Source organism: Abrus precatorius, unplaced genomic scaffold, assembly GCF_003935025.1.
Source record: "Abrus precatorius isolate BTA unplaced genomic scaffold, Abrus_2018 Scaffold11, whole genome shotgun sequence".
NCBI classification, from domain to species: Eukaryota; Viridiplantae; Streptophyta; class Magnoliopsida; order Fabales; family Fabaceae; genus Abrus; species Abrus precatorius.
Genome location: NW_020874303.1, coordinates 24,749,332 through 24,769,919, shown reverse-complemented (window position 1 = coordinate 24,769,919; position 20,588 = coordinate 24,749,332). Strand labels below are relative to the sequence as shown.

The 20,588-nt window shown below is 34.9% G+C and overlaps 4 protein-coding genes across 4 annotated transcripts; 3 read left to right on the top strand and 1 right to left on the bottom strand.

Moving 5' to 3' along the window:
* Positions 1-2,672: 2,672 nt before the first annotated feature.
* On the top strand, positions 2,673-4,872 carry LOC113855404 (probable polyol transporter 4). Its single transcript, XM_027487038.1, has 2 exons — positions 2,673-2,969; positions 3,121-4,872. Exons 1-2 carry the CDS (start codon positions 2,765-2,767, stop codon positions 4,503-4,505), a joined length of 1,590 nt encoding a protein of 529 aa, XP_027342839.1. The 5' UTR covers positions 2,673-2,764; the 3' UTR covers positions 4,506-4,872.
* Positions 4,873-6,781: 1,909 nt separating this feature from the next.
* On the top strand, positions 6,782-8,395 carry LOC113856270 (bifunctional epoxide hydrolase 2-like). Its single transcript, XM_027488022.1, has 5 exons — positions 6,782-6,851; positions 6,939-7,151; positions 7,395-7,561; positions 7,636-7,871; positions 8,146-8,395. The coding sequence occupies exons 1-5, from the start codon at positions 6,782-6,784 to the stop codon at positions 8,393-8,395; spliced, it is 936 nt and encodes a 311-aa protein (XP_027343823.1).
* A 908-nt stretch (positions 8,396-9,303) lies between these two features.
* LOC113854159 (protein STABILIZED1) lies at positions 9,304-13,246 on the bottom strand. Its single transcript, XM_027485042.1, has 2 exons — positions 9,974-13,246; positions 9,304-9,597 (listed from the first exon to the last, which is right to left on the bottom strand). The coding sequence occupies exon 1, from the start codon at positions 13,146-13,148 to the stop codon at positions 10,023-10,025; it is 3,126 nt and encodes a 1,041-aa protein (XP_027340843.1). The 5' UTR covers positions 13,149-13,246; the 3' UTR covers positions 9,304-9,597; positions 9,974-10,022.
* Positions 13,247-15,121: 1,875 nt separating this feature from the next.
* Positions 15,122-16,739, top strand: LOC113856364 (clathrin light chain 1-like). The gene is made up of 3 exons (XM_027488155.1): positions 15,122-15,501; positions 15,866-16,019; positions 16,251-16,739. The coding sequence occupies exons 1-3, from the start codon at positions 15,122-15,124 to the stop codon at positions 16,737-16,739; spliced, it is 1,023 nt and encodes a 340-aa protein (XP_027343956.1).
* The last annotated feature ends 3,849 nt before the right edge of the window (positions 16,740-20,588 follow it).

Below are 20,588 nucleotides of genomic sequence, written 5' to 3'. Positions count from 1 at the left end.
ATGTTCCAGACTCAGTGCAAAAACCAGCAACATAAATATTAACATCTATTATGTATTTTGTATATATTTCAAAAATTTAAAAGATAAAGTGTGTAGATAATTAAGTGAAGAGAACACAGACAAGTCTTATCTTGCTATAAGATGATGGTTACATAGATCATAAGATATCTTTGAATTCAATTAAAAATTAAATTTTAAAAATCTAATTAATAAAAAAGTCTCTCTTAATAATCTTGTCTAAACTTTTTTTAATCTCTTTCAATTTTCTTTTACCAAAAAAATAAAAACAAAAAATTATTCTAGCTAATTTTTTCTATGTGATCAGTTTAACTTCATTTATAGGTTTTATTTGATCAAATTCTATCTATCACATATCATTGTTTCCTTTCTTTGAATCATTCTTTCACATACAATCTCTTGTTCCATTTCTATCATTCCCTCACACACAACCTCTTCTCTTCTCTCACCCAATCATTCTTCATCTTCCTCCTACTTTATTCTTCACTTTTCATTTATATGTGGATAAAATAATAATCTATTACCACCATTTTTCACTTCAATTCTCTCTCTTTCATGCATACTTTTTTAATTCTCATGCACTTTTCTTCTTCTTTTTCTATTCTTTTTCTCACTTTTCTCATAGCTTAGGTTAACAAAATTGTATTTGTTATTATTCTGTGAAAGGTTTATTCTAAAATAATCTATTAATATTTTAAAAGATTTTCATAATTTTAAGAATTACACTATGAAACAAACCAATCTTTAAAGACAATATTATCACACTTCAAAATACAATCCTTAAGGTTTTATTTTGAAGCTTAAGATGAAAAAAAAAGAGAAAAATAGTTTCAAGACTTTTATAAACTTATATTTTAAGTTTTTAAAATTTAAAAGTTTATTTTGTTAACTTTCTTTTTCCCTCTCTTTTCTCTCTTCTCTTATCTATTAATTCCTTATGCTCTCTCATTCTAAACTTTCAAACAAACTTAGAGAAATTAAGCATGTAATTACTTAAACTAATTTCTATTTGTTCATACATGCATGTTTATTATATTTATATCTTTATTGAACAAGATGACTCAAAGTAATTTTTTTTATTTTTAAAAAATTAGTAACATTTTAATATAAATCATTTTAAACATAAAATACGCTAATATAAATACAAAATATTTGTGTGTGTAAGAATTAATATAATTACTTAATAATAAAAACAAAATAGAGTTTAGATTCGTAAATACTGACGAGGGGCAATTATATTTTATGACATTTATGGTATAATAAGACCATGAAACGTGACAAAGTGCATGTTAATTAACTGACTAATAATGGTTGGTCGCTGGACTTTCTTGAGACCTTACATGAACCTTACAAGCAATGTAACACACACACACACACATTTTTATTTTCTTAAGAACCATTAATGCCTAGATATTATATCAGGTATAAATTAATCCAAGTTGAGCTAAATAATGCTATCACGGACGATAAAGTTTGTTTTTTTTTCATAAAAATTTTAACCTAACTTTATTATTATTCTTTTTTTGATAAACCAAATTATAATCCTAAGGACTTAAAATTGAGCGATTCAATTAAATCAAAACAAAGTTACAGATCTATATGCTTGGTGGTCATGTGAATGTTATACGTACGATGTGTGTTGATTATAAATTCAATTTAAAAAAAAAATCACATTATTACTTTGGAAATGTTGAGGTTTCGTTTTCTTCTTGTTCATTGTATCCGTTTATTTGATTTGATTTGATTGGGCGATCATGACCAACTTTCGAGTGAAATAGTTTAATATGATCCAAACAAAAATATTATACAAAAACAATAGCCAATTTGCCATGTGACGAGAACGTGACGACCATTGATCCCTCTGTCTGTCCTAAACGAGATCACTTGGTTCGACCCTTCGATCATGAATATGATAATCCATTTGTAATAATAGAATAAATCATGTTGACGTAGTTTATACTTTATAGATAGAAATCAGTAACTGGCCATTGTTAATAACCATTTTAAAACATAGCACCATCACAGGCGTTGCCTTGAAAGAACCATTTAAGCTTTTGATAAACGTAGGAGGTCATTTCCCTGTGATGCTTTAGCACGTGGGCTAGGCCATGAATAATGATATCTTCACACAAAGGTTTTTTTTTTTCAAATCCAGATTATAGGTATTTTTTTATAAAAAATAATTTTATTTAAGTTGAGTAAAATTAATATGAATAATTTTTGTTTTTTAATATTTAATATAATTTTATTCTAAGAGATTCGAACTCCAAATTATTTGATAAGATAAAATAACTCTTGTTTGCTGGTAGCGAAAGAAGAACTTATGTTAACATGTGATATATAAATTAAAATTATGATTTAAATATTTTTTATAGGACTTAAACGATCTTTCTTTTATGAATTCGTTTTAGAAGTTAGTTAGATTCTATTTTTTATTTACATTAAAAAATAATAAAAATTAAAAAAATGTAAGAAAAATTTAACTTAAAAATACAAGTATTTACATGCTTTTGTGACGACTCACATAGATGTACGTGTAAAATATGGCATGAGGAAGTGGGGTTGCTTTGGCTTACATGTCAAAAAGCTACCCTACTTGTGCTGAGTCTTGTCCTTGTATTCCTCAAGGTCAATCTTGACGCCCATGGTATGACCTTAGTATTCTCAGAAAACTGTCTTAGCAGTGTCATACAAAACACAAACCCTCGTTGTCTCACTGCAAGTTGCATAGAAACAAAGAACAGATATGGGATTCCAACAACATGGGAATGGGCAAGTGGGGTTGTCTGGAACCCCTTTGGGAACACATAACAAGTACAAGAGGATGAACTCGGAGCTTGCAGAGGATTATGATGATGTTTTGCATCAACAGGCAAGGAGGATCAGTACAAGGAAATATGTTATCGCTTGTGCCATCTCTGCTTCTCTCAACAATGTCCTTCTCGGCTATGGTATGCTTTATTTGTTTAATTTCTTATTTTGTGATTAATGAAAAAACAATTTCCAAAATTGTCAACTTTGAACCTATGAGTTCTGATTTTGGTACCCTTTTAGAACTGTGACAAAATAAGCGTTTACATGATTATTGCTGTTAACTTGTAGATGTAGGTGTCATGAGTGGAGCAGTTATATTTATTAAAGAAGATCTGAAGATATCTGAGGTGAAGGAAGAGTTTTTGGTTGGTATTCTGAGCATTGTTTCTTTGTTGGGAAGTTTAGGTGGTGGAAGAACTTCAGATATTATTGGTAGGAAATGGACAATGGCCATAGCTGCAGTGGTTTTTCAAATAGGATCACTCATAATGACTCTTGCTCCTTCATTTACAGTACTAATGATTGGAAGACTTTTAGCAGGTGTTGGAATAGGATTTGGAGGCTTGATTGCCCCTATATATATTGCTGAGATATCACCAAACACCACTAGAGGCTTTCTCACTACCTTCCCAGAGATTTTCATAAATTTAGGAATTTTGCTTGGTTATGTGTCAAATTATGCATTTTCAGGCTTTTCAGCACACATAAACTGGAGGATAATGCTTGGTGTGGGAATTTTGCCTTCAGTCTTCATTGGCTTTGCACTTTTCATTATTCCTGAGTCACCAAGGTGGTTGGTAATGCAGAACCGAATTGAAGAAGCAAGATCAGTGCTTTTGAAAACAAATGAAAGTGAGAGAGAAGTGGAGGAGAGGCTAGCAGAAATACAGCATGCTGCTGGTTTGGCGAATTCTGAGAAATATAATGAGAAGCCAGTGTGGTATGAACTGTTGTTTCCTTCACCTTCCCTTCGCCGAATGATGATCACAGGAATAGGGATTCAATGTTTTCAGCAGATATCTGGAATAGATGCAACTGTGTATTACAGCCCTGAAATTTTCAAAGCAGCTGGGATTCAGGATAATTCAAAACTCCTGGCTGCTACTGTTGCAGTTGGTGTAACAAAGACCCTTTTCATATTGGTAGCTATATTTCTTATTGACAAAGTAGGTAGGAAGCCACTACTCTATGTAAGCACAATTGGGATGACAATATGTTTGTTCAGCATAGGGGCTAGTGTTTCTTTGTTTGGACAAGGGTCTTTTGTGATTGCATTGGTGATTTTGTTTGTTTGCGGGAATGTAGCTTTCTTTTCTGTTGGATTAGGACCTGTGTGTTGGGTTGTGACATCTGAAATCTTCCCTTTAAGGTTGCGTGCTCAAGCATCTTCACTTGGGGCTGTGGGCAATAGGGTCTGCAGTGGCCTTGTGGCCATGTCTTTCCTTTCTGTTTCCCGTGCAATTTCAGTTGCTGGAACATTCTTTCTTTTTTCTGCTATTTCTGCTCTTGCCATTGTCTTTGTATACATGCTAGTTCCTGAAACCAAGGGGAAGTCTTTGGAGCAGATAGAGCTCTTGTTTCAGAATGACAAAGAGATGCAAGGAAGTGAAATGGAGTTAGGAGATGTTGAAATTGACCAACTTGTGCAGAACAAAACAGTTTTGACAAATTAATTGATTAGCATGTCTCATATGAATGTGTCTAATGGTTTGAAGAGGTTGTGGGGTGATGTCATGGCTACACAAATTCCACTAGCTATGTCCAAGTATCCTATATGGGAAACTCTGGGGAGGACTTAGCTGGCATTGATGATCTTCTACCACCACAGATTTGAGATCTATCAGTAATGGCAAAAGAAAATATGAAAAGAAGTATAATTCTTACTCTACTTTCCTAATTGTACCGTTATTCCATTTCTTTTAATTACATTTGAGAGTATAACAGAGGTGGCATTGTACATGGAAAGAGATTGGTGACAGACTTGATCTTGCTACCAATGGTTCTCCTTGGATGTTTTGACTTTTGAGTACTTCTAGTAACAAACCATCGTTGCAATATACTACATTAATGAATGTGATTAAGATGGGAATTCTTTTAACAGATTGCTGCTGATAAATTCATTTTGAATACTTCTAGTAGAATATCTTTTGTACTCAGTGATGTTAAAACTACTACTCTACTATTATGCTCAGGTGCATTCTTTATTCGATGGAGGTGTTTGTTGCGAAAGTAAGCCAATGGCTTCAACTGTGATCAAGTTCTTATAATTCTTGCATATTATCTGCGTTACCTTTATATTTTTATCCTTCAATTGTTAACATGATATATATTATTATCTTATTATAATTGAAAATATAATTTATTGTCCTATTGGACGCATACACTCATATTGAAGCTTTTGCAAGATGGAAGAAAAATAGAATGCTGGTAGTACAGAACCAATTACAATTTCTTTAGTTAATAAAGTGGAAACTTTTTGTTGTCTTTTGCTAGGGAAACCAGGGAAGAAAATAAAATAACTTACTGATATATGAATCTCCGATGGTCGTGGAATAACTTGTTGATTGTTCGAATGATCAAGTCATAAGTAGTAGACAAAAAGGTTAGAACATATTGGTTTGCTTTTGTAGACGTTTCAACTAACCAAAAAAAAATGTGGTATACATCAATTGCTACACCAATCTTGTTTGTTTACACACACCATAGCAAAATAATAGAAAAAAGGATAATTTGATCTGACCCTTTCTTTAATCTGCTGAAAAAGGCATTACCAATAATGCAATGAAACTGCAATTATCATTTAGAGCTTCATACGTGGTTGGTGGCTTTGGCCGGCCCGAAGGAGGAAGAATAATGCAACAACCATCTTTTTTATTGGAACATAGTGGCCCTTTGATTAGATATTGGTGCAATATTACCTATTGAAAAATTCCGAATTTTTAGTCTTTTTAAGCTTATTAAATTAAATTGATTCAATTGTGAAATAAAATATTATGCCATTTGTATTGTGTGCCTGGGGAAAATTTATTTTGAAACGAGTAACCTTTATCCACGGTATTAAATTAACACAGTTTGGGATGTGAAGTAATTAGGATCTCAAAATTTGTTTTGCTTATTCATATTCTTATTCATATTACTCTGTTACCCATTTTAGCACAATTACAATTGCAGCCAATGAAAATAGTAATTTAATCAAAGTTTCTTTTAACGTGCGTCTAATTACAGGTGTTAAGAAATAAATAAATAGTAATTTTTATTAAAAATTATAGTATTTAATGTTATTAATACATTAGATTTTATAATATATTAAAATTTATTATATATAAGTTCTTATTGCATGTCTTTTAGAAATACATTAAAAAAACTGTTTAATCAATTATTTTGCAGATAATAATACAATAACACACATTATGTGAACACCAATTCTTAATATATGTTAATCAGAGGTCGTCAAAGAGTGTCAATAAAAAATTCTTTGGTATTTGATATTTAGTTACATAATGTACCTTCAGTCTTATTTATAATCTAATTCATTATGATTAATAAAAAATAAGTATATATCATAAATTTATTCTTAAACATCTCTAGTGTCTTATATATTAAATGAATAAAATTATATATGTTTACTTATGTGAATATGGGATGAGTATTTTAGTAACACAAACTTTATCATAAATAAAAGTATAAAAAGAATTTAACAATTAATATATTTAAAAATAATATTTATTTTATTTTAAAAAATATTAATAATTACTTTTTATAAATAAAACTTCGATGCAGAGGTACTAGGATCTAAATATCGAGATTCATTTGTTTGTATCTTCAAATGCACAATGGGCCAGTTCTTCATTTGTGTGTTATCTATATTTCCCCTCGTAATTTCCACACGCACACAATCTCTCTCACACAGAAACACACTGTACTCTACAGTAAAGCACCTTGATCTAACATGGAGAACATCCAGCACAGTTATGTGCAAGTGAAGGGACTGAAGCTCCATATAGCTGAGATTGGAAGTGGTCACTCCTTCAACACCCCTAACACAATATTGCTGACTGATTCATTTCCTCATATAACTAAGTGATATTATATTTCTGTTGGTACAGGTCAAAAGGCAGTGCTTTTCTTACATGGATTCCCAGAAATATGGTATACATGGAGGCACCAAATGATTGATGTAGCCAATGCTGGCTACCGAGCTATTGCCTTTGATTTCAGAGGCTACGGACTTTCTGAGCATCCAGTGGAGCCAGAAAAGGCTAACTTACTTGACCTTGTTGATGAAGTCCTGGGTCTTTTGGATTCATTAAGCATTAGCAAGGTATGGAACAAGATGTGCTATACATTAAAATTCTTCTGAGTAGTATATCTTATAAATCTGTCAAACTTCAAGAATTTCTAGATAACAGAAGTAAAAATTCACATACAATTCTGAAATTTTATCACCAAATTTTCTATATCAAATTTAGCTCACATAAGCAGTCCCAAGCTCAAATAGCAATACCCTCTGATTCAAGTGAAAAACTTGTCTAACTGCATGCAAAATTTCAAATGATTATATTGGGCTTTCCTTGTTGGTAAGGACTTTGGTGCGATCCCAGCATATATTGTAGCCGCCCTTCATCCAGAAAGAGTAACTTCTGTCATAACATTAGGCGTTCCTTTCACGCTTCCAGGTCCTTCTGTTATTCAGGATCTCCCAGAAGACAGCTATGTTAAGAGGTGGCAGGTGTAAATTCTGTGTCACTACCATTTTATCTTCCTTTGTGTGCCAATGGTGAACTTATGATCAACTATTTTCAGAAGCCTGGGAGGGCTGAAGCAGATTTTGGCCGCTTTGATGTTAAGTCAGTTATAAGGAACATCTACATACTCTTTTCTGGAAGTGAGATACCAGTAGCAGGCGAAAATCAGGAAATCATGGACTTGTTCAACCCATCTACTCCCTTGCCTCCATGGTTCTCTGAGGAAGACCTGGCAACCTATGCATCACTATATGAAAAATCTGGATTTAGATTTGCGTTGCAGGTTCCATACAGGTAATCAAACTCTCGCAGTTCCACTCTCTTTAAAATCTGTAAAAGTGGATGGAATTCACTTTTCTTATATTTCATTATTGGCATGTAACTCTCATGGAGTGAAATCCTACTCTAAATATTTTTGTCTACAAACAAGGCTACTTCTTATATATGAGACATCACATTTCCCTTAAACCAGGTTTCTCGAGTTAAAAGTCTGTTGTTAAATTGCTCTAAAATTCTCAGTTTAGGGTACTCCATTAATTTTATAAAGCATCGTTTATGATCCTTGCAGGAGCCTTGGGGTGGAAAGTGGTATAAGTGATCCTAAAGTCACAATTCCAGCACTGCTGATCATGGGTGAGAAAGATTATGTCTTGAAGTCTTTTGGCATGGAGGACTACATCCGAAGTGGAGCAGTGAAACATTTTGTGCCAGAATTGGAAATCATATTTATTCCAGAAGGAAGCCATTTTGTGCATGAACAATTTCCCGATAAGGTGAACCAACTCATTGTTGAATTCCTTCACAAACAAAGCATCTGACTGTCTGATCTGAGGCTAAGAGTATGATGCAATGTTGTGTAACTAATTATTCTCTTGTGATGGAGTACTTTCTAAGGAACTTTTATTTCCAATAAGTACTTATTCGTGTAGAATTGCTTTTTGTTGTCTTGAAGGACCAATAATTTCTGGACCATGAAGTTGTTGCAGAACGCTGAACATCTTTATTCCCGAAGTTCCGTTATTGCCTGCCGTGACCCATTTGTCAATACACAAAACCCAAACTGATATTTTGTGATCATTACTTAGTTTATAAGGTTCGTTGTCAGTTCTGAAGTGAGTATTTTGACAGAAGCAATCCTGTAACGGAGCTAGTAGATTGATGTTCCATTATTGCTACAAGCCACTATCAATTGGACATAAACTAACCTACACCCAAGCCAATGATTAGTCAGTCATTTTGTTGACAACTGGTACTTGTTCTATCCTCAAAACATCAATCATCAAACATCTTATTGATGACACAGTGACAGTGAGTCGGTGACTATAAAAGTCAACCAATTAATATTATTTAACTAGATTTTGTCAATCCCTTTAGCTTAGTGAATGGTTCGTAATCTGTTGGCTAAAGTAGCTCTTATCCTCACCTAAGTCAGTTGGTCACCGCATACTCACCATCCTCGGTCACTGTAAACAATCCTAATGAGACTAAAGATCTAATACAAATCATCTTCCAAGTACGATGTTTTTTCATTTTTCAATACTCAAAAACTTGAATTGTGCGGACTTAATTAAATTGATCAATGGGAAATTGTAGAAAGCACGCATATACTAGTTGGCTTATCTAGTACTCTAAACTAAATGCAGGCTTTTCAAACATTGATCCACAGCCTTGGTTCAGCACAAAACAGGACCAACACAAACAAAACAAAGCATTGATCCTCGAAGGGGAAGAATCTCAAAGTGCATTAACCAAGAGAATGTCCAGATTCATAACAGATACAGATTTGTCGACGAATTCATCAATATACAATAACGTGAGCAGAGAGGTTGTTTAAAGAATATAAAGTTGTGACCTCCGTGTCACAAAGCAGTAATATACAGCAACAAAATTATGTGCATATAGTATTTAAAGCTGAACTCAGATGGCATAATTTGTACAATTTGAGAGGGGACCGGTTTTTCTTCCATCAGGGAATTCCTTGGCTGTTCCTAGTTTCATAACATCATTATTGTAACAGAACCTAATAAAAAATTTCATCAAATTAGCAATCCAAATATTTAAATGATGACTTTAATAACTAGCTTTGAACTTCTTTTTGGTATCCAAAAGGTACCCTGAACTCACTCAACTATTATGCTAGTTAACAAATTTGCCGAGAAAACGCAATAAAGAAATACTATCAATAATTCAACAAAAAGCATTTTTAAAGAGGAGCAAACATATGCAATAAAATAGAAATCAAGATAATGGTTAGATGACAGAAGACTAATGCACAAAATACAGAAGTTACAAATGAAAGAAAAAAATCGAAGGCAAGAAGACCATGGATCAAACTAATATATAAGTGCCTTCAAAATTCTACGTGAGATATATTCAAATTTCTATTCAAAACTAACCATTTATGACACAGCTCTAGTACATTAAAGATGCTATTATATTCATAAATCAATGTTTATTATTCTCAGCTGCATTCTCTTCCTTCCCAAGGGCAACCACCAGTTTCTTCAACATGGATTCTGTTGGTTGATGAGAGTTCTCGACAGCCTTCGAGATGGCTTGCCATTTCTCTCCATGTTTTGGTTCAGCAGCAACACATCTCTTCAATACATCCTTCTGGCTCTCCTCAGTTCCATGCTGCAGTTCAAATTTATAGCACAATGCCCAGAAATCCCCAATGTCAGGAGCTAGCGTCACAGCCCTATTCAGCCAAGTCCTAGCTTTGTCCACCTTCCTATCATGCCAGAATAACTTGGCCACAGCAGCAATAACATGGGGATCATGGTCACATTTCTTGAGCGCATCCATGCTCTTGGTTTTACGCTGTGGACGAGGCACCATCTCAATTGATGCTGCCCATAGAATACCACTGTTGGGACACTCCTGCAATGCTTTTGCCATCAAAATATCAGCTTCTTTCTTATATCCATGCTTCAATTCTGCTCTAACAGCAGCTAGCCAGAGTTCAGGGTTTTGAGGATTCTTCTTCCGAGCCATTGTGAGAACTGCACGAGCCTTACTCAGCCCATTCATCTCCTCCTCAAGATTCGCAAGAGAGAGCCAAAGTGGAACACAATTAGGACAGTTTTTCAGTCCAGATTCATAGATCTTCTTAGCTTCCTTCATGTGATCAAGCCGCTTCTCAGGCTGATCAAGGCGCTTTGCATTCTCAGCAAGCCGTTCCTCGAGCTGGCCAAGCATCAACCACAATTTAAAGAATGAAGGGAATTGTTTCAGCCCTTCATCTAACAATCTCCTCTCCTCTTCAATGTTTCCCAGTTCTCTCTCAACAATTGCTGATTTCATCCAGACTCTTTCTGTACCTCCTCTCTCTCTTGCTTTAGCCAACAACATTCTAGCTCTCTCAGGTTCATGATTTTCAAATTCTAGCTTGAAAGCAGCAAGCCATATTTCCTCGGAATTGGGAATGGCAGCATATGCTTCTTGGAGGATAGCACGAGCTGCAGGCACATCTCCAGCAAGCCACTTCTCTTTGGCTCCCATAAGCCAAAGAACTTCAGCCTGTGGTCTGTAGGTAACTGCTTTACGAAGTAATGCATCAAGAGATTCTCTGGTACCATGGCTCTTTTCAAGCTGTGCCGCTTTGAGCCATATGCTCTTCTTAGTTAAGAAGACAGTCAAGGCATGAGCATATATAGCTCTGGCAGTCTCAATAGAACCTCTTTTCTTGCATTCCTCTGCATCAGCAACCCATGTCCTCTTCCTATCTTCTTCTTCAACTCCAATCCCAATCGTATTGTGGATTATTGCCTGGCAAGTTACCACTGACCCAGCACGCTCAGCTGCCTCTGCTTCCTTCATCCAAGCTTCTCTATCGATCGCCAAACCTTCTCTCTGCAAAGCCCTTATACCCCTTTCAATTATCTTCCCAACCATGGAAGTATTCCCATTAGCTTCTTCCAACTTGGCAGCCGTTATCCATATGGCCGGCTCCTTGGGCAGCCTCTCTCTTGCCCTATTAAGAACCTTCTTAGCATTGTCGTAAGTTTCCAACCTCGCGAGTGCAAGCCACAGTTCAACATGCAAGGGACAACACTCGACAGCTCTGTGAAGCAAAAGTCTAGCATCCTCCTCATTAGCAAGCTCCACAACTGCCTTCCACAGCCTAACCGAATCAGGAATGTGCTCCAACCCTTTTCTCAACACCCTACTCCTGTTGGCATCATCATGTTCCAATTTCGAAGCCTGCATCCACAACTTCACAGAATTGGGAATAGACTTAACACCCCGAGCTATCACAGCCTTCGCCTCTTCCGGGTTTGCCAGCCTACAAGCTTCCAACCACACATCCTCATTCTTGGGACACTCTTCACACCCTCTTTGTATCAACTGCCTTGCTGCCTGAAGCTTCCCCGCCAATTCCTCCAACCTGGCAGCCGCAATCCAACCTGGAGGGTGCTTAGGATTTGTCTGAGTAACACTCTTTAGCAGCAACCTAGCCTTCTTGAAATCCGAAATCTCAGCATCACTCGTTATTTTCATGCTGTTGAGCACGGTCAAATACCCCTTGGGATCCACATTGGTCATCCCAGAAACTGAATCCGACAACCTATCCAATTTAAGAGACAACACAGTACCCCTTCCCTCGCCAACTGCAGTCAAATCAGTAACTGGGGTTTGTGCCCATGGAGTCTCAGTTCCATTGGCAGCCCTACTCTTGGGGTCTAATGCGGTCACATGCTCTTGTTCTTGCCTTGCCTTCTCAAGAAGAGTATCAGGTACAGGCACAAAACTCTCAAACCTCTTCTTCTTATTCCTCGAGGAATAACCCCCGCTCTCAAATTTCTCTAGGCTCTGCCAATCCTCTGCAGAAAGGGAATACAATTTACGCTTCAAATCAGCAAATTGCTCAGTAATTTTAGGGTTAGAAGCACGATACTTCTCAATCTCTTGCTTCAACCTCGCCTCTCTCCGATCCTTCCTCCTCGAATCCATTCTCTTATCAATGGCCTCCCAAACCGCATCAGCCTCCTTATCATCCTCATCGTATTCCGCAGACGCAAACAGCCCAACGTCGTTCCCTTCGAACTCGTCGAACTTCTGATTCTCGTCATAGCCTTTGTCTTCTCCTTCGTCTTCGTCGTCGTCCTCGCCGGGCTTTCCTCTCCCCCTTCCGACCGCGGCGGAGGCAGCGCCGCCGATGGTGGTGGCGGATCTGTCGGGGAGGTCAGGGGCGGCGCGTGCGGGACCGATATCAGAACGAGTAGTGAATCCAGTGGCACCGCGTCCAAGTCCGGCGACGTAATTGGGAGGAGGCTTGGAGTTGAGGAAATCGAAGCGGGGTTTGGGAATCGCCGGAGGCTGTGTGCCCCCGTAGAAGGGGACATGAAGGGTTAGGGTTGAGTAGGGTGTAACGCCGAGGTGGGATATGAGAAGAGAATCGTTTTCATTGTCTGAGATTAATGGACGAGTGTGAGAGAGGAACAAGCGCTGGTGGGAACTGGGAATGGTGAAGTTTTGTTGAATTGCGAGTTTGAGGATATGGAGAGAGGTAGTGTTAGGGTTTACTTCTAAAGCTACGGTTCTGTTGTTGGGTAACACAACGAACACCATCGTTAATGGTTATGCCTAGGTCTCTGCCAAAGCCAAAGATAGTGGGATTTCTATTGATGTCTCGCCTTAATGGTTGCAAGGGTTCTTCCACAATCATTCCTCATTTCTATTCATTTTATCTTATCAGATTGTTGGGCTCAAGACATGAGCCTTTATAGTTTCGTTGCCTTCCGCCTTGGGTTTGGGCCTATTCATAATTTTTTCTGCACAAAAAAAAGAAACAAACAACCAAAACCACCAAGTGCTTTGAAAGAAAGACAAAAGTTATATATTATTTTTAAATACAAATTATTAATTAAAATTAAAATTTTATTTTAATATGATATTTGTATTTAATATTATCACAAATTATCAAGATAAAATTCAAATTTTGATTTAACTGTACTTAAAAAACTATACTAAAGTTTTGTTTCGAAAGAAAGTAACAAATACACACTCTAGTGCATCTTGTGTTGTTCCACAAGGACAATCACACAAAATCCACAGATAAGAAAAAACTTAGATGTAATATTATAAATATTTTTAATATTGTTTTTTTAAATTAAAATTATAGTTTTACTTGAATGTTTACTTCTACGTTGACATTTAATTTTAAGTTTTATCATGCACATTCCATCGTGGAGGCAGCCAACTACTGAATATTGCTTTTAAATTCCATATCAACATTTGAATGTTAATAAGTTAGAAGGAAGTCAAGGTCATGGATCTCTTAATTAAAACTTCTGAAATTCTAATATTTTTAATCAGAGATGTTATAACTTGAAATGGCACCACTGATTATTATCAATATAACGAGGTTTTTTTATACGAAACTAGTATAATGTGAAATCAAATTACATATTTTGTATAGATTTTAAATTATTTACCTAATTAGTGTAAATCGTATTTCTTAAGTACGACTTATATTTTCTTTTCTCTAAAAATAAACTAGTAAGTTATATAATGGTATACGACTTTTAAATATTTTAAAATTAAAATATGTATAAGTATTTATATTTTTTTATTTTTTTCTTATTTTAACTTCATTCATATTTGACACAATATACTTTTTCTATCAATAAAATCATTAATAATAGATCTAATATTAAGAGAGACATGAAAGCCTAATAATATATTAGAAAGCTTTGTAATGTCATTATAAATAAAAATAACATCATTATTATACTTATCATTAGTCTTATTAACTATAAATTAATTAGGTATATAATAATAAAAGATAATAACATAAAATGCTCAAATTACTTTCTTCAATATTTTTTCGAAAGAATTATTTTTAGAATATAACAATGATAAGTACACAAATAATTTAAGTACGTCAAATTTATTAATTTTACAATAAATTAATATATTTTTTAAGTTTGACACTGACAATTAACATATAAACTTAAACCATCATCTAATATCCTTTAATGTTAATAACAATAGTTCAATTTTTTTTAAGTATAATAAATATCATAAAGATATATTCAAAATATAGTTTTTTTGTATAAAAATATTAAATGAGATTAATTATTTTATATTCAAAAGCAGAAAGGAGATAAAGAGTTCAATTATGCTACCTAACACACGTAAATGGGAAAAGGAAATGCAGTGCATGTCGCTATAAGGAGGCTAAATAGTTAACACCCCCAAAGCTCATATTAATAATATATTTCTATTTTCAAAGCATGTGTAATTCTTTCATTTTCTATTGTAACACGTAGCTTATAATTTATTTATTTATTTACATTAACTCAAAGATCCAATAAACTCGCACCAATGATAAAAACATTAAATATTTGAAAAAAAAATTAAAAAAATTGTTATACGTAGGAGTAGTAAGATGTAACATCGTACCTAGGAATGTGACATGACGCATGTAACATAACACACGTCGACGTGAGTTTGAGAGTGATTGATTGGTGAGAGGCAAACAAAACAAACACATTGTGATTTGTGATCTGAAGACAACGTTGGAGAGGTAACTATCAGCAATGGCGTCGTTCGACTCGTTTGAGGAGCAACCGCATCAATCGCCAACGGGACCCTTCGACGATGATGGAAGCTACACGGACCTGGGAATGGGGTATGAGACTCAGCCTCAGCAACATTATGATTATGGATCCACCTTCAGTCATTCCGACGATGATCAACACCCTCAGCTCATCATTGATACAAACAACAACAACAACAAAGACAACAACCTTCATTCACCCCAAGTTTATGGCTTCGGCATTTCCACCCCCAACCCTGACTACGTCACACCCTTCGAATCCGCTCCCATTGATGACGCCACCTTCACCTCCGACGGCCCTATCCTCCCCGACCCCACTCAAATGCAAGAAGAAGGCTCTGCTAGACGTGAATGGCGACGGTCAGATTTTGTTTTATTTCTTCTATTTCATCAACCTTATATGATTTTTTCAGATTCCATCGTTTTTCATTGCGAGGAACGGGAACTCGTGCATGTCGTACACTAATCCATTGGTGTTATATTGATCTTTTTTTTTTTGTTTTTTTTTTTACCTTTTAATACTGAGAAATTTTATAATAATATTTTTTCATCTGATCTTGTGTTAAGATATGGAAATTATATATAATTAACCTTTTGGTGTCAAATGGAACTCAATTAGTGTGGTGATGAAGAAAGTATTACTGTATGTGTGTGTCCTCATTGTTATATCTTGGCAAGCTTTTATTATGACTGTATACAAATTTCATGGTTTCCATGGGTGCAGTAAAAATGCCATTCATCTTGAGGAAAAGGAGAAAAGAGAGAAGGAGATGCGGAATCAAATTATTAAGGAGGCGGAAGAGTATAAGGAAGCCTTCTACGAGAAAAGAAAGCTCAATTGCGAGGCAAACAAAAAGACCAACAGGGACAGAGAAAAGGTACAAATAGTAAACTTCATTTCCAATCTGCTACTGTTAAGTAATTAATTCCCACAGCCTATTCCTTTAAGAAAATGTAAAGAGACCAAAGATGTTATATATATGAGTTTTGACAGTATTTATGAATCATAATTGATTCATTTAGTTTATTACCTTTTGTGCACAATGCATTCATTATTAATTTATGTGCAAATGAAGAAAATGAGAATGTGTGTGTGTGTGTGCATGCAGCTATACTTGGCTAACCAAGAGAAATTTCACAAAGAAGCTTTCAAACATTACTGGAAAGCAATAGCAGAGATCATTCCTCGCGAGGTGCCTAATATCGAGAAGAGGAGAGGGAAGAAAGAAGTTGAGAATAAGCCTTCCGTTAATGTTATTCAGGGTCCAAAGCCAGGGAAACCTACTGATCTTGCTAGAATGCGCCAAATGATTTTGAAGCTTAAACAGAACCCTCCAACTCATATGATGCCTCCCCCACCCAAAGAAGAGAAAGATGCAAAAGAAGGCAAAGATGGAAAAGATAGCAAAGATGCAAAGGAGGGGAAGGATAATAAGGGTGGGAATCGTTCTACACCAACTGCAGATGCAAATGCTAATGCTACTGGAAATAAACCTGCCTCTCCTACAGAAGATGCTGCTTCTAAAGGTGACCCACAAGATCCTGTTATTGTTGAGGGTGAACAAGTGCCTAGTTCTGAACCAGCAGCTGCTCAGTGATGAAGATAATATTATTTTTGTTAGCAATTCTTTTTTAATATATACATATTGTTTTATTGTTTGATCTTGCTAAATTTTGTTCCTATATTCATGGAGAGAATAAGTGATGGCCATATGAAGATACTTTAGGCTTTGCAGCATGGCCAGTGGAGAGCATCAATCCAAACTATTACCCTAGATTTGTAGGTTTTAGATTCAAATCCTTTTGTTGCTATCTTACTTTGGAATTTCTCATTGAAGTACAATTTTTATGGAACTCTTCTTTTTGCATATGGTTTTCCTCTCATCAACAAGCACTTAACTTCGCTATTGTTAAGAGGGTTTTGCTTTGTTCATATCAACCTTGAAAACCATAACTGAGGTCCTGACCCTGTAGAAACTGCTAGGCTGGTTATGTACCGGCTTCCTTATAACTCAAGCAATATGAAGCGTTTTTTTTGTAGAGGTGATAAATTACAACATTTCAAAAATTCAACTCTCTCAAAATCTATACTTACAGCATCAAGAATTATGAACCTTCTCATGCTAGAAGCCTACATCTGTTATCCTTCAACTGTCTTTAACAAATTGCCAGTTTGCAAGGGCTACATAGTAACATTAAGTGTTTTTCCGCTATTGATGATCACCACAAAGGACAGAGGATGTTGTTAAAGGTTCACATTGCAATGCTTGTTTTGTCCCCTATTCCTTGCCGTATATCCACCCTGTCATAATTCCATTCACCCTATTCCTGTAGCAGTAACAACTACAGAAGGGCTTTGCTAATTGCTACCAGTACCTTAAGATGCGGTGATTAACCTACATCTATACTCTCTGTTGAACAAGATGGTGCTTAACCTAGTACTATATTTCCCATTGTAGACCTTCTGAAGGTCTCCATAACCACAAGCTCCACCTAAATTCAATGCACAACCACAATGTCAAAACTCAAAATTGCGTATAGCATTCATGCTGAGGTTAAAAGGGGCAAGAGAATTACCCATATAAGCAGCTATCTTGCATGCTTGTAATAAAATCAGGTAGAAAAATGTAATAGATTGTAGATCGCCCATATGAAATAACAACGTTTAAGAGGTTTGTTATTTCCTTAAATGAAAACACTAAACAAGCCAAAAGGTCTTCCCTTTTTTCTAACTGCAAATTATGCAGAACTCCTTGCTAAAGATGAAGATAGAAACATGTGAACCCATGTTTCTGAGTTTCATATAGTGGGGACTTTCAGCTTAACCAATATTGGGCTATATGTTGCATCGATTTTTCTAACATGTATGATGTTACATGTTAAAATGTTATGAATGATAAGTTTTTATTAGAAATTAAAAATTTAATAGAATTTAATGTAATGACACTATTAAATGTACATTTTTCAATAAAATTTTACTAAATGCAATTTTGTACCAGAAAAATTTTGTACTAGTGAGAAAAATCTATGTTGCATATTCCAAGCAGCGTATTTTTTATTTGGTTTGGTTCTTTTCAATGGTTTATTCTTCTTAGGCGGGGAAAGGGGAAGCTTGGAGTCTTCAATTTGAATGCCTTTTAGACAGAGAGGAAAATTTGAAGCTTTTTACTTCGTAGTGTGTTGGGGTGGCAGAGACAGAAAGCTGGAAGCTTTGTAGTATCAGCATGCTAAACAGAAGACTCTTCAATGTTGAAATTTGACTCCAAAAAAATCGCTTTAATAATCATTTTGTTTCAGAGGGCATGGATGCTGCATCCAGTGTCAAAATTTGGCAGCTTTGTTAGCTTGCTAGTCACATTGAACTAGTAATGTATTTATACTTGACTAAATGTAGAAGATTTCCAGCAAACTTTTATAGAATCTCTACATTTTGGTTTTCTATTAAAAACTTACTTTAAAAATGAAAAGAGAAAAACTTTTTAAAATTGTGTCGAAGTCGTCGTCTTCTTTTATTTCTTTAATAAAAAGCTCAAAAAAGAAAGCGGGGCAAACAATAGAAGAACCTCGAAATTCACATATGGCCCCCATTGGCCTTGCTGTTTGTACCTGTTTTTCTTTTTGTATGTTGCGAGGAAGATATATATCTCATATCTTAGAGAATCAGCCGAGTGTGATTCCCCCATGTGATACTAAGCATGCATGACCACCCCCATTAACCTCTTCTCATGTGTAGTCACACGTCAAAGCCTATTGTTACCACTTACCACAATAGAAAAATCAACCTGCTTAATTGAGTTAGTTCTCTTGGGACTTATTCCAAACATCTGCTTGCCAATCCAACTCAACTAAAAGCGAATGCTTAGTGGTATTTATTTATTTACTTATGATTAAAATACAATTTTTTAAAAAAAAATCTCTATAAAAATAAGAATTTATTATAATTGGTCATAAAATTTATTAATTATATGTTATAAACGTTTATCTTATTTTTTTATTCAACATGATTATTTGTCCTATACGGATCCATAGAGTACCTTATTTTGAGCCTTTGATATCTAACATGCTGATCCATAGAGTGCCTTATTCGTTGGGAACTCAAGGACAACAGTCATAAATTCCTCAACAAAATTGGCTGCATCCACAATACAAACATAGGATTCCCTAGCTATTAAATTTTTCCAACGACTCAATTCCATTTTTCTTTGTTTTGTCTTAATTATGCTGATAGTGTAGCTAGGGAATTCCGTGCCCTTTTTTCTTCCAAATTGTCAATGGTACTTGGAGAAAACAAAAACTATATTTGCCAGCAATAATCATGAAAAATTAAGTATCATCATAACGTGTTGTGTAAATGTTTTAATATATTCTTCTACATATCTTTCTAATAATTATTTTTTTAAATATTAAGTGAAATAATACACGTTCTTAATTAGTATTTTTAAGGATGAAAAATATTTAATAATTTTTTATTTAATGATGAAAATGATATGTAAGTATAAAGTAAGAAGAATTTAGAATTAATCATTATTTAAACTCAAGTATCAACCATTTTCTGCAAAAAGAAAGATCACTGCTAGCTCTGGGTTATGGCATTGAATTCATGGTTCACACTAGAGTCACCGCCGAATATGAATGAATTCTCGATTTTGTTGACGTAAACCACCGTCTCATACAATGAGAAAGGGTTGTGCTGCTGAAAAGCTGGAAAGCATTTATTTTCTCATTTGTTAACAAATTTAAGATGGTCATGTGTTGTGGCTTCTGCGGAACTTACAAATTAAAGCTCCAAAGTTCCCTAGCATTGGCCAATGAGAGATTTTGAAGTGCTTTAATATGTGGCATCTTACATGTAACTCATTGCTATTTTTATTTTTAACCACATTTTTAATCCTATAACTAAAGTAACATATGTTAACACAGGAATTGATTAAAAAAAACCTCTAAAAAGATTCTAGAGGAATAGATATACATACATATTTATAATTTATAATTTTAGTTTCTTTAAATTATACCTGTAATACTTCACCGAATGAAAATTATTAAAGCTTTAACACTAAAATATTTAAATTATTATTAACGATAAAGAATATAAATTGTTAATGGAAATTGTAAGAAAAAAAAGTCATAATGAGGACCACAATGCTGGGTTCATCCCAACATCAAGGTGGAAAGTAAAATATAGCAAACAATGTTCACGGATCACGGGTTCTCAAATTTATTTTGAATTCATTAATTTAAATCCCACTGATCATAATACACTCATTCTACAATTCTACACTACACGCTCTCTCTCCTCTTTGGAGAGGGCTACATAACATCCGGTACAAACAGTTGCACACCACAAACAAAATTAGATGTACAATAAGCAAAGAAATAAAATAAGAAAAGAAAAGCCAATGATAGCATTGTGCGCTCAAAGGCTACTTTTCTTATTAAAAAAAACAAAG

Excerpts from the sequence above, each read along its gene's own strand:
- LOC113855404 (XM_027487038.1), top strand. The coding sequence starts at position 2,765 with ATGGGATTCCAACAACATGGGAATGGGCAAGTGGGGTTGTCTGGAACC. Across the intron at positions 2,970-3,120 it reads CAATGTCCTTCTCGGCTATG|ATGTAGGTGTCATGAGTGGA; the intron begins GTATGCTTTATT and ends GTTAACTTGTAG.
- LOC113856270 (XM_027488022.1), top strand. The coding sequence starts at position 6,782 with ATGGAGAACATCCAGCACAGTTATGTGCAAGTGAAGGGACTGAAGCTC. Across the intron at positions 6,852-6,938 it reads TATAGCTGAGATTGGAAGTG|GTCAAAAGGCAGTGCTTTTC; the intron begins GTCACTCCTTCA and ends CTGTTGGTACAG. Across the intron at positions 7,152-7,394 it reads GGATTCATTAAGCATTAGCA|GGGCTTTCCTTGTTGGTAAG; the intron begins AGGTATGGAACA and ends AATGATTATATT.
- LOC113854159 (XM_027485042.1), bottom strand. The coding sequence starts at position 13,148 with ATGGTGTTCGTTGTGTTACCCAACAACAGAACCGTAGCTTTAGAAGTA.
- LOC113856364 (XM_027488155.1), top strand. The coding sequence starts at position 15,122 with ATGGCGTCGTTCGACTCGTTTGAGGAGCAACCGCATCAATCGCCAACG. Across the intron at positions 15,502-15,865 it reads GCTAGACGTGAATGGCGACG|TAAAAATGCCATTCATCTTG; the intron begins GTCAGATTTTGT and ends CCATGGGTGCAG. Across the intron at positions 16,020-16,250 it reads CCAACAGGGACAGAGAAAAG|CTATACTTGGCTAACCAAGA; the intron begins GTACAAATAGTA and ends GTGTGCATGCAG.